The sequence below is a fragment of the Danio rerio genome, chromosome 11 (assembly GCF_049306965.1).
Source record: "Danio rerio strain Tuebingen ecotype United States chromosome 11, GRCz12tu, whole genome shotgun sequence".
NCBI lineage: Eukaryota > Metazoa > Chordata > Actinopteri > Cypriniformes > Danionidae > Danio > Danio rerio.
Window position 1 is genome coordinate 36761743 of NC_133186.1, and position 14760 is coordinate 36776502.

Consider the following 14760-nt stretch of genomic DNA (forward strand, 5'->3'; position numbering starts at 1 on the left):
TCCCAAATCCGTCGCTCCAACGAACATTCGCAAATTGCGTTGCAAACTTCAGCACTGCAACCACACCTCTGGAGCTGTCGTTAGAAACGTGGTTCCTGGCTTTGTGCTATTCCCAGTTATCCCTCCTATGCCCTGTTCATTTAGAACATTCTAACATTCAAAGTTGGAATTAATAAAAATAAAAAAGCATTAAGGTCATCTCTCTTAGGTGTTATTTGCTTTCAAACTACATCTTCATTTTTACAATTGTGCTCCCTTCGCAGTGCACTTTGAAAACATTGATGTCATTTTGAACATAGCCTCAAGCGAAAGCTATAGGTGACCTATTATTTAAAAGAGGAATTTATGTTACGTCTCCAAAGCTTGTGAAAACAAAAAGCATGCGCCAATTCTTTTCATTTATAGTAGGTTACTTATTAAGTATCTGTACTGTATATAACATGGGCCAGCTGGTTAGAACTTTCTGCTGTGGTTTACAAGTGTTAAATTGTAAAAGTAGACCTTTCTAAAAAAATTAAAATAAATAAACAATAGCCTACTAAATAATAATAATAATAATAATAATAATAATATAATCATCATCATCATTTTATTTCCTAATATATAACAAATATTAAATTTCACTTTATAATAGGCTCATTATTTATTAATTTATTCATATGATTTATATATGTTATTAGAATATGTGTCAGCTTTTGTAAGTGATTTTAGGTTTTAGAATAGGATATATCATATTCTCAAAAATACTTGTAAAGGAAACACAGGCTCTATATGTGGCATTTACATATATTTCAGTTAATATGAATAATATTAAAAAATTATAAAAATGACAAAATGCACATAAAAATGCTTTTTAAAACTCTTGAAAAATACTGAAAGAATGAATATACAACTGTTTATAACCATAAAAATATTATAAACATACTAACACTAAATGGTATTTCACAACTAATACAAAAATGTTTTATACATGAAATACTGTACTGTAAATTAAACATCACAGACAAAAAAAAATTAAAATAAAAACACAAAAAACGAGCAGTATTCAGTGCATGTGTTCTTATTTTTATTTTACACTACAGAATCAGTATTAGCAATAATAACACCTTATTCATGCATTCCGTATATACACTAACAGACAGAAATCTTGTCATCAATCCCAGTTGTAAGAGCAACAAATATTAACTTGACTTCTAGTTGGTCAATGGAAAAGTGCCAGAAGATCGATTTTTCCTATGAATCATCTGTTGAACTGCATCCCAAACATCACAAATACTGCAGAAGACCTATCGGAACTCGCATGGACTCAGAAATCCGTCAAGTTTGGTGAAGGAAAAATCATGGTTTGGTGTTACATTCAGTATGGAGGCGTGTGAGAGATCTGCAGAGTGGATGGCAACATAGTCACCATGACTTTATATTCTATACTGTACATTATTTCTGTTAAGTGACAAGACTTTTGTCTAAGCAAAGTCAGACCTCACTGTCCTAATGAAATAATTGTTTTATTATGTTTTATTTGGGTAAAATAAGCATAATCTAGAGGCATTTGTCTTTCATATGAGCCACTTCTGATATCAAACGATCAACTAGAAGTTACTATTTGTTGTTCCTAAAACTTAGATCGGCGGCAAGACTTTTATCAGGTAGTGTGTAGACTAAAACATCACAGGATCGCAGAGAGCATGAACCTGCATAGCGACTTGCATTACAGATCAAAGTAATTACCAGGTATAAATGCTTCAAATTTGAGCTTTAGATGTAGATTTCTGTTCACTAGCAGACAAAACAACAACTAGAAAACCTTAAAGTAACAGACTCTGTTGACAAAACACACTGCACTTTCGAGGCAGCAAAAAAAAAGTTGAAAGAGTCCTGTAACATGGTCTTTCTGTTCCCTCACGAGCTGCTGTAACACATGGCACTGCTTCACAATAAAAGCAGATCCACAGCCACTCCAAACAAGGGCCAATTATTTTCACAGCTCTTGTGAGCTAAAGCAGTTAATATACGAGCCCACCTCCAGGCGCCAATGTTGCTTTAATGAACAGCCAAATCCCTCACAGCAGTGTGACAGAACATTAAACTAGAGCATTTATTTTTAAAAATCACTGGGCATGGGCTTGTTTTTTCCTGACTCATGCTTCAGAACAAACAATCCATCTTTATGGGCCTAAATCTCACTTTTTTTTTCTTACACTGTTTTCACCTGGTGTTAACACGCATTTTTAGTAATCTGACCACAAGTGGTCCGCCGAGATGCATTATATTTACACTTGGTATTAACATGCACTGTAAAAAATATTCGTAAAATTAGCATGTTTTAATTTTTCCCTGAATTATTTACGCTTTTGAATTACATTAGGGGATCTTGATCTTTCTTCCAACAACTTTTAACCTTGAAAATTTTTTAAAAAGTAACTTTTAAAAACATTTTTAATAGTTTAAAGTGATATATTGTCTGGGTTGGTGTTGGTGGCACACTTTTGTTGATATTGTCAATCTGGCAACCTGCGCTTGGGCGTTTTGAATTAGGTGTGCAATACCTAGTCCAACCAGGCCCTGGTATAAGACATATTTCATTGCCCATTCCATTCTCAACACTAAATACAGGTGTAAACGGGTTTAAAAACTTTCTTACGTTTCTTAAACCAGTTTTTAGCCTTACTCTGCTTTACACTACCATGATAATAGGTGTTGAATACTTCAGCTCATCTATCAAGAGAAGTCTTGCAGGATGTAATAAAGACCCACCCATGATTCAACACTTGCCCTTGTTAGTTGTGAATATACACCCTCTAGTGGTGAAAACTACAATAGAGAAAGTACAGTTTGTATTACATTGCTGTTTGTTTACTTAAAGGGACAGCATGTATTTGTTTTCCTTCACTTTCATTCATTGGTGAAGTTCCTCATCACTTTCACTGGCTTGTTTGGTTTGGGACTCAGAGCTGCACATGGTTGGATTTGCTCTTCAGTGTTTGGGCTTTCATCAGTGACATTTACATTACACTGACCTGAACTTCAGCTATAAAAGCTGGAATGAAGCGGTTTCAATTTACTAGAACTTCATCTACGTTAAGCTGCTTTGATGCAATCTACATTGTAAAAGTGCTATAAAAACACAGATGAATTGAACTGAATTTAATAAGAGCTTGTAAAATTATCCATTCAAATGTGTTTTCAACAAACTTGTGTTGTGCTTTAAGCTTTTCTTTTTTTACACAAGCACTTAGCATCATCCATTTGTTTTCTGAAAACACAATCCCTGATGTAAAACAGGCCTTAGACCCGAAGAATGTCTCATTTCCTCAGTAGGCCAGTGGTCTTCCTGGGATCATGGATGGTGTCAGTCTCTTCCTCAGGGCTCATTTATTCAGCCTCTCAGTGGGCTGCTATCGAGCGCTCTGTTGGTAGAGAGTCGATGACCGGAATAAGCCTGGCGGGAGAGACGGGTGGAGAGTCATGCAAGCAGACAGACCTCCTCCAGACGTACAGAGAAATCAGAGCAATCATGACCGAATTCCTCGAGGTGGGCTTGAGTGGCCGGTTAGTGGGTCAAAAGTCAATTTAAGACCACTGTTATACCCAAAGAAAAAAAAATCACTCTCCTTCCAAACCCACTGTTGTTTTTGTGTAGTGAAACATGAGAATTAAATCAGCTATGGCCACTGTGAACTATTACTGCAAGGAGTTACTGGAAATTACTGGATTACTGCATCCTTTTCCACAAAAAAAATCAGCCAACTGGGAACAATATGAGGTTGAGCTAGTTTTGAATAGATCATTTAGTTTAGAAATGAGCTTGAGATTATGTTCACATACACATGTACTGAAGGCTTTTTGAGAGGAGGAACTGAATTTAATGATTGAAGAAAATATCTGGGATCTTATTCTTACACGAATCATCAATAAACGCTAGGCATACTCTCATTCAATTCAAGGTTGTGCACATAATACACTGGTCTAAAACTAAACTGAATAAAATATTTCCTGATCTTTACCCAACTTGCCTTCGCTGTACAATCGAACCAGCCACACTGTTACACACATTCTTGTCTTGTTTAAATCGGTCTCATTTTTGTGCCATATTTTTTCTGCTGTTTTTCATTGTCAATAGACCCAAACCACTTAACAGCACCATTTGGAATCCTGCCAGAATATTCATTCATTCATTCATTCAATTTCTTGTCGGCTTAGTCCCTTAATTAATCCGGGTTTGCCACAGCGAAATGAACCGCCAACTTATCCTGCACGTTTTTAAGCAGCGGATGCCTTTTTCAGCCGCAACCCATCTCTGGGAAACATCCACACACTCTCATTCACACACACACTCATACACTACGGACAATTTAACCTACCCAATTCACCTGTACTGCATGTCTTTGAACTGTGGAGGGAGACCGGAGCACCCGGAGGAAACCCACGCAAATGCAGGGAGAACATGCAAACTCCACACACAGACCTGCTAGAATATGTTGAATTTAATTCATTACAGGCTGATAGTGTAGCTTTTGCAACCTTACTGGCTAGACGACTTATTCTTATGAATTAGAAGTCAGCAGCTCCACCTACTTATCGGCAATGGGTTTTTCATTACTTATATGCTCTTTAAATGGAAAAGATTTGGTTCGCAATAAAACAAAAGCCAGAACAGTTTCAGAAAGTCTGAAGCCCTGTTCAAAAAAAAGTTTAAGGAGACACCTTAATCTTAATTGCCTTTTTTCTTTTCTTTTCTTTGTATAATTTATTTATTTATTTATTTATTTACTTATTTATTTATTTATTTATTTATTTATTCTTTATTTGGTTGGATGGTTGATTATTTATTTATTTATTCTTTGGTTTGTTTTTATTCTTCTTTTTGTAATCTTATGTTTTTATATCTTTGTGTATAAATGTGGTATTTTACCTTTTATTTATACTGTATACTTATTTAGTGTATAAATATGTTTTGGTTGATAATTAGGTGTTGGTTAAGACATTTTAATATGGAAAATATTTCTATTATCATGTGCCATAGTTTATGTATAGAACACAGTTTAAATCGCGCTTGAGTTTGTTCTGATCCAGGAATGCAATACTTAGTTCAACCACTGAGTATCAAACTTACATACTGCACCTTTAAGTTGAATCAAATGAACTTTACAGATCACTTCAACTTACTTCAATAACATGGACTTAAAACCTCAAGTTAAAATTTCCATAACTTAAAAAATGAAGTTGAAACTGGTTAACTTATTAAAAGTAACTTAAAAACCATATGCTGGCCTGAGTTTTTGATTGTATGTATGAGCGAGTAGGTGGCGATTTCACTTTAACAAAGAATGGTTGTATTTATTTATGAAGTGAAAACTATACAATTTACTTTCCCTTTTAATTTGCATGCATCTATGCTTGTAATTTATTACATGTCATGCAGATGCACTTTCCCATAAAAACTTTCCCATCATCCTTTCAAATAGATTAATTTGGTGAAACAGTTTTTTTATAATCACAATATATAAAAACAGTATAAGTACTGTAGTAAGAAAAATTACTTTATATATTTATGCAACAGTTCTGTCTGGTTCTCGAATCTGATTGGCTGATAGCCTGAGATATTAGATAACATCAGCAGTCCTACAGTTTCTCCATCCTTGCGTATTACTCCCCCCACACAAGTGGCAAGCAGAGGACTAGTTTGACAAATAATGCAGCTGTTGGGCAACATAATGTACTTTTGAGGCTTTTTTAAAGAGAGAATCTAGTTGATTAAATTGTAACTATGCAGTTTATTTATAAGAAAAGTGCCTACTTTAAATATTAATTTATTTTTCAAATATTGTTTATTCATTAAATGTCGGAGATTCAGCACATTGGTGGCCATTAGCTTGGAGTACAGAGCAGAGCAAAGATGGTTGACGTTCTGCCAAAAGGCGGCAACAGAGAATGCTTAAGTCCTTAGGGGAGGAAAACTTAGCACAAACTTCAAACCCCAGCTGATCAAATCATTACAGAACTGGTAAGGGACATTCTAAGTCGAGCTCTCTCTTTTGTATTTTGTAGTGCTGTATTTATACCATAGTTATCTCGTAGTGTTTACTTTGCTCTGGCTTTTCGGGGTAATTATTGCAACAGAGAAATACTTGGAAATCTCTGTAGACTGAAGGCATTTCATGCCGTTCAGCCTTATAATCTTAAAGGTGTCAGCAAAATCACCCATTTAGTCATTAGTTTAGATATTATGCTAGAGAATCATTCACATACTAGCTTTAAAGTGATGTTGGCAAATGAGCAGCAGTTTCTGCTATTCTGACAGTCAGCTGTAGATGTGAATGAGCGGTGGAATAAAGTAATTCCTTATATCATACTGCCCTGATGACTATATACAGAGCACATCACCATTTTTGCAGTATGCACTGAGATAACAGTATTTACATTTTCAAAAACTTCCTCTTTAAAACCTATTTGTATTTAAATATATATAAATATATTTATATTTGTGTGTGTATAATTTTACAAATATATCTGCTGAAATTCAGCTTAATTAAAAAATGGATTTTTTAATTATACAGTATTACAATTAAAAATTTGTCCTTCAGCAAAATGTCAAAATCCAGGGACAAATTCGCCACATTGGATCAATGCCCTTTAACCTTAATGTCTCACAGAATGGAATCGCTCTCAAACTGCTCTTGAATGCATATTTCTAATACAGTTAACAAAAAGAAATAGCGATTACTCAACACAGACTCAACAACACCTGGCCAATTTCCATTTTAATGACCCGCAGGTGAACAATAAAGCCAGCTGACCTATTTCTTGTCAACCTGCAAATTGTTTGTCTAGCACAGAAGTTCAGAACGTGCAAAACTGTAAAATAAGCTCTTTTCTCCCACAGGCCACACTTTCAGCCACTTTCTTAGCTTTCCAAACACACACAAAAAAAAACGCACAAATGCCACTTCAACAGTGTGCTTTGGCACCCCTGCAGATATAAACGTCCCAATCGCAAAATCACAGACGCTAAATCAAGCTGGAAAAACTCTGAAGGGAGTTTCTGCCCAAATTAAACTCAGACGCCACAAACAACACATTCAAAGTCTGCTGAATTTCAAGAGGACAATATATATATATAAACAGAAACCCACTATTGAGCACCACCAAGCTATCGATTTCCGAAGCTACTGCTTCAAAAGTGCTTCAATTCCGCTATGAATTATGCGTCTCTGTGAGAATTGACTAAAACGTTATACAGAGAAATTTGCAAACAAATCGACCTGAACGTCCCTGCAGGCCTTGCTAAAGTGCAGGCAGCTGTTTTCAGTGAATCCGAGTTCGCAGAATGTGCATTCAATCTCTACTTTCCACTTCCCAGAGTCCACCAGGCTCTCAGTGTTTTTGTCGCTGGTTTAAACTTCTTGTTTTGCGCAGGTGTCGTCTGAAATCCTCAGGGCGTTTGCTGCAGTGAGGGAACTCAAGCTAGTGTCTTTAAAGGTCACTGCCCAGCTCCAGACAACCAACACTGTAGGGATGTTGTGTATATATATATATATATACACAAGAGTCAAGCATCAAATAGAAAAATTGTAAAAAAAATAAAAACATAAAATAAAAAAAGGTTTAAGCAAGATGCTAATGGTCTAATCCGATTCAATGATTTATGCTAAACTAAGAGTTAATGGATTCAAAAACGATCAAACTCAACTGTTTTAACTTCTGAGGAGTAGCAAAATAATATTTATATATATATATATATATATATATATATATATATATATATATATATATATATATATATATATATATATATTTTTTTTTTTTTTTTTTAATCTTTTAAGTACTGTTAATGGTACAATCATATTAAAACAGGGACTACAGATGCAAATTGGCATTATATTTAACTCTGGCATAACATGTCATGGTGTACACTGTCCTGTTAAAATAAAGCCAAAATGATGGAGAAATGTAAAAATGTTTGCTGGTTACATCTATAAAATCAAACCTATCTTATTTATATATCAGAATATCTGAGCATACTTTAAGATCTTAGCATCCCCTTTAATTATGCAAAAATCTGATTTTTAATATGTTGTAAATAAAATAAAAATAAATGAAAATAAAAAAAAGCCTTGCTGCAGAGCTTTTTTGAGTTGACAACCCAAGTACTGCACTTAACTCGATTTATGTTGAGTAAACTCAAAAATGTCCTGAAGCTGGTGGCCTTAAAATTTTAGGTTGAGTCAAACTTATTGCAAAATGTCTAATGTTTAGTTTGATGCTTCAAAAATACCAAAGATATGTGAGTATTCCATTTTTTTTTTAAATCAAGCGACACCGAAAAATGGTGTAATGATTGCGGAAATTTAGCTTCAATCACCGAAATGAATTTGATTCAATAATTAATGAATGAGAATTAATTTAAATACAAAAAAACGTTTTTAATTATAAAAACATTTTATTATATTATTATTTTGTCATTTATTTATTAAATAAATGCAAATTTGATAAGCATAAGAGACTTAAATTGAAAAAGAAATTGACATTTTCTATAGACTACTCTATATCGACTACATTCCAAGAAATAAACCAAAATTTCAATCAAGTTTTCCTAATATATTACACACTTTGACGCTCCCAAAAAAAAAAGCAAAGCAATGTCAGTATTCTGTGTCACAGCCATAAGCCTAAAAGCTTTACCAGACACTCATAGGTCTTTCCCCTCTTACGGTATCATTGATTTGTCAAGCCGAGTCCAGGGATTTGCATTTAGTGCTGCAGTAAAGCTGCATGTCCATTTGTTTGTATGTGGGTGAGTGTCAGAGAGGACGATCGACCTCTCTTCTGGACGCCCAGCGCTGTGCCATGTGCCAGTTCAGCACCTGCCATCGCTTGGGCTCATCTGACACCATCAACACAGCCTCGTGTTCACATCCATTCACGGCCCGACTGATTGAGGGTAGCTTTCAGGATGGCCGAATGTACTGACCTTTGGAAAACGCGGTTAGAATGTACTGCAGGAAGTGTGGAGAGGAAGTTTACATGAACAGCGAATGTTCTGCAGCTGCCGCTCGTAAAAAAAAAAAAATAATAATAATAAAAAAATGGATAAGTCGAGTCACCGCGTGGTTATGAAATAAGTGGGTTACTGCTCATTTGATCTGGACTTCAAGAAAACAGACCTGTAAGAGTGTAACATGTAACAATAAATTCATAATGTTAAAACTGCTGTACTTTCTGTTGAACTGTTTGAACTATTTTTAAAATTGCACAAGAATATAATACACTAGCTGACAAAAGATTTGTTGCCCATCCAAGTTTTAGGAACAACACATAAAAACTTGACTTCTAGTTGATCATTCGGTATCAGAAGTGGCTTATATGAAAGGCAAAGGCCTCTAGATTACGCTTATATTACCAAAATAAAATATGATCATGCCTTGATTTTAAATTTTTTAATTAGGACAGTAAAGTCTGACTTTACTTAGACAAAAGTCTTGTCACTTAACAGAAATAATGTAGAGTATAAAATACAGTCATGGTGCAGTGGATAAAGAATTAATATTGTGTATGACTCCCATGAGCTTGGAGGACTGCATCCATACATCTCTGCAATGACTCAAATAACTTATTAATAAAGTCATCTGGAATGGCAAAGAAAGAGTACTTGCAGGACTCTCAGAGTTCATCAAGATTCTTTGGATGCTTCTTCAATGCCTCCTCCTTCATCTTACTCCAGACATGCTCAATAATATTTATGTCTGGTGACTGGGCTGGCCAATGCTGGAGCACCTTGACCTTCTTTGCTTTCAGGAACTTTGACATGGAGGCTGAAGTAAGAGAAGTAGCGCTATCCTGCTGAACAATTTGCCCTCTCCTGTGGTTTGTAATGTAATGGGCGGAACAAACGTCTTGATATCTCAGGCTGTTGATGTTGCCATCCACTCTGCAGATCTCTCGCACATCCCTATGCTGAATGTAACCCCAAACCATCATGTTTCCATCACCAAACTTGACTGATTTCTCTAAAAATTTTGGGTCCTTGTGGGTTCCAATAGCTCTTCTTCAGGATTTGATGATTGGGATGCAGTTCAACAGATGATTCAACAGAAGAAAAAAAAAAAAAAATCGACCTTCTGCTACTTTTCCAAATGATCTATTAGTAATTATTTGTTGCTCTTACAACTGCGATCGGCAACAAGACTTTTGTCAGGTAGTGTTTATTCCTTTTCTAATGTCTAATGTGAATTTATGATTTATTATACAGATTTTTGTATGAATTCTTAGTTTAAGATACACAAATAGAAAAAAAAATGTGCACTAAAAAGAGTATATATATATATATATATATATATATATATATATATATATATATATATATATATATATATATATATATAATTTAAAAAAACTATTAGATATAACAACAATTATTTATTATTGTTGTCATTAATTATGATACAATAGAAACTATAACCATTTTCAAATATTTTGGGGATGCCCCAATATTAGAAGTTTTTTGGAAAGATGGATATGCAAGGATATGCAAAGTGATATGTTGTTCTGTTGTTTTCATGAATACATATTTTGTTTCCTCTTTTATCTCCGATAAGGTTGATCTTTTTAACAGGTTCAAACAGGTTCAAAAACTTTGGACAATATAAAACTTAAAATACTTTAAAACAAAATATCTAAAACCCTAAAATACACAATAAAAGCTGCTTAATAATATTAATTATATAACAGTTATTAATATAAAATAATATTATAAATGTATCAAATAAATAATATATAATAATAATGCTAAATTATTATCATTAATAATAATAATAATAATAATAATAATAATAATAATAATAATAATCAATAATATAAACTAATATAAATGTATAAAATAAAAATATAATAACAATAATCCTGAATTAATAATAATAATAATAATAATAATAATAATAATATAAACTAATACCAAAAAATAAAATAAATAATATATAATTATAATGTTGAAATAATAATAATGATAATAATAATAATAATAATAATAATAATAATCAATAACATAAACTAATATATATGTAAAAAATAAATAGTATATTATAATAATAATAATAATAAATTATTATTATTAATAATAATATAAACTAATAACTAATAGATAAAATAAATAATATATTAAATAATGCTGAATTGATAATAATATGAACTAATAACAAATGTATAAAATAAATATTATATAATAAGAATCATGAATTATTAATACTGTTATTAATAATAATATAAAATATTAATATAATGTATTAAATAATTAATATATAACAATAATTCCGAATTATTATTACTACTACTACTACTAATAATAATATTAACAATAATAAATAATAAATACTAATATAATATATAAAATAAATAATACATTATAATCCTGAATTACAACGACTACTATTACTACTACTACTATTACTAATAATAACAATAATAGTATAAACGTATAATAATAATAATAATAATCAATACTATAAACTGATAAATACAAATGTATAAAATAAACCATATATAACAATAATGCTGAACTAATAATAATAATAACAACAATATAAACTAAAAAATATATATGTATAAAATAAACTATATATACACACACGCAAGCATGCACGCACGCACACACGCACACGCACACACACACAAACATACACACATATATATATATATATATATATATATATATATATATATATATATATATATATATATATATATATATATATATATATATATATATATATATATATATAATGCTGAATTAATAATAATAATAATAATCATCATCCTCCTCAACATCATCATAATCATAATATTTTGTTGTTTTTCTATATTGTACATGTTCAAAAGCTATAAAACAAGTCAAAAAGACAAGAATAACATTACTCATTATTTTTTGTAAAAAAAAAATAATAATAAAAAGTGAAAAAATAAAAAGTAAAGCGCTCATCATACCTGCAGGCATGATGCGATGCATGGCCACAGACAGGAAAAAGATGGCATCGCTATAATATGCACCCGAACCAGCACTAAAGTGCTTCTGCATGGCCTCTACAATCGGGAACAATTTCTCCGTAAGAGTATCAACATTGTGAAACACGACCTGTAACAAACAACAGACAACATCAGTGTTACTTAAGGATGTTTATGTGACCCTACTGACATAATAAAGAGAATTGAGATGTTTTTCTACTCTTCACTGAGGGTTCTGGCACTGAGGTTTTATTCTCAGGTGCTCACGGTTTAACTCACTGAACCCTGACAGTCGTCTTTTACTTTTCCTTCCACTGAAAAACACACAATACCTCCGCTTGTCCACAGCAATCACCCACTAATCCTGCTCTGCAATGCTAGGCGTTTGGCAAGGACTCAACACATGCAATCAGATAATGTGCATCTCTCGCTAGGGTGCACAAAGAGGATTGAGGAGGCTGCCGTTCAGTCAACACTGATTTCACATTAAGGTTTTGTTTCCAGAAAGTAATATAAGTTTCTGCCATAGGATTAGCATTAGTCTGATGGCACCAATTCAGCACAAGATCAGATTTAAATGTCCTGTGAATTTAAAATAAGGTTTGTTACATGTTAGTATGTTAGATTTAAGGATATGTAACCTATTGTGCTCCAAAACAGTGACAAAATACACATTTAGAAGAAACAAAACTGATATAAACATGTAAAACATGCTGAAATGGATCAACGATTTCTTTCAGGTCACTTCATACTTCAGTTTCTCTTCAAATCTTGACCAATCAAATATATTATATATTTATATATATAATATTTATATAGCGTATTTTATTGTGTATAGCCATACAACCAAAGCACCTCACAATCTTGAGAGGGGTCTCTCCACACCACCACCAGTGTGCAGCATCCACCTGCATGATGCGACGGCAGCCACAGGACAACGGCGCCAGCGCGTTCACCACACACCAGCTATTGGTGGAGTGAAGAGACAGTGATAGAGCCAATTGGGTGGATGGGCTGATTGGGAGGCCATCATACGGGCCAATTAAGGGACTTTGGCTAGGACACCGGGGTTACACCCCTGCTCTTCACGAGAAGTGCCATGGGATTTTTAATGACCACAGAGAGTTAGGACCTCGGTTTAACGTCTCATCCGAAAGAAGGCACCCACTGACAGTATAGTGTCCCTTTCACGTCTACCGAGGCATTAGGATTAACACAGACCACAAGTTGAGCACCCCCTGCTGGCCTCTCTACCATCACTTCCAACAGTAACCTAGTTTTTCCCATGTGGTCTCGCATTCAGGTAGTGACCAGGCTAAGCCCTGCTTAGCTTAGGCCCTGTTTACACTAGTGCGTTTTAGTTTTAAAAGAGCGTTTTAGAATGAAAGCGATCCGCGTCCACACTAACGTTTTACCCAGCGTTTCTGAACTGCTCTCCGTCCACACCAAAACGCTGAAAACGCACATCACGTGACCACACACACACTCTCGGGCAAGCGCTGCAGCCCATCTATCCAATAATCTATTACTTGTTCTCAGGTAACGTGTTTTGGCTGAGCGCAAAGACGAGTTAATAGTTAATGTACCTACATACATTCTGTATATTGACTGATCGCTTGCCTTTATTTCCTATATCGTATAAACTTATTGTGCGTTCTACTTTCATAATGGCTATTATTGTTTAATAAAACTGACATTCAGCAAAGCAGAGGATACGTTTTGTATTGTCAGTGAAAATGAAAGGAGGCAGTGATGTTATATAGGCTCTGTTTTATTATAAATATGCATACAGTGAAGATGCAGCACGACACCTCAGCATTTCTGCTGTCTGTTAAGTTGTTAATATCAAAATGAAAATAGGCAAGTTCTTAAATCATGTTTTCATTTTATTGTTGAGAAAGTGAAACAATGTAGTAAGGATGATATGAATAAGGTTATAAAGTACACTGCTCCCTTTGAAGATTTACCGGACATGTCTTCGAGATTCTGTTTTCCATATCAAACTTGAGTAGTCTGAACTTACTGGGAGAGGATGCGTGACTGAACTGTGTATAGGCTATTTAATATTGAGGAAAAGCCCCAATCAAATAGGCGAATGTCGGCAGCCCCGCATCCGTTTTCAGATGTCTCCATTTTCCACCATCCACACTGAGACGGAGCAGCAGCGTTTTAGAATGAAAACGGCCTCTCCAGTGTTTCCGAAACGCTCCGTTTTCGGCACTCGAAAACTCAGCGTAGTGTGGACGGATGGCGTAAAAGTAGCAAAACTTATGCGTTTAAAAACGAAAATGCGGAAAAAAAGTGTAAACGGGGCCTTAGTGAGTAACGGGCCTAGGGCTTCAGGGTGATATGGCTGTGATACATGGTGTAGTATCTGACATGCCCCGCACCCTTCCAGATGCTTCTCATTTAATGCACTTGTGCTCAACTTTTATAGAGAGACGACTGCGCTGGCTGATTGTATCCCTGATCATAATACTATATAGTTTGTATACGTCATTTTACACAAACTATACAATGAGAATGAAGCGCAGCTGCGGCTGGAAAACAATGTTTTAAAACACATTGCAAATGGCAAAGGTGCATCGCAAGCCTAATTTAGCTAAACAGCAACATGGTCATCTTCCGGAAATATTACCAATGATCTCCCCCCCCCCCCCCTCTCTCTCTCTCTCTGTTGGTACAGCGCTGTCAACAAATATTTTTCCTCCACACCCTATGAGATGGGACAGCACATCAGACTACAGCAGCTGGATTAGTCCAAAA

General features: G+C 34.2%; 1 protein-coding gene across 14 annotated transcripts in view; it reads right to left on the minus strand.

Moving 5' to 3' along the window:
- The window catches only part of xxylt1 (xyloside xylosyltransferase 1), a 235678-nt gene that overhangs the window by 207975 nt on the left and 12943 nt on the right, over nucleotides 1–14760 (minus strand). For 13 of the 14 annotated variants that reach the window (XR_012387266.1, XR_012387265.1, XR_012387263.1 and 10 more), the window contains exon 3: nucleotides 11977–12124. Coding sequence is in view for 2 of the 14 variants with exons in the window: in XM_005155853.5 (XP_005155910.1) it covers nucleotides 11977–12124 (148 nt within the window). In the remaining 12 variants the exon portion in view is untranslated. Of the gene's footprint in view, nucleotides 1–1051; nucleotides 3440–11976; nucleotides 12125–14760 lie in introns of those variants that run through there. The other variant, XM_073916948.1, reaches the window with a different exon arrangement.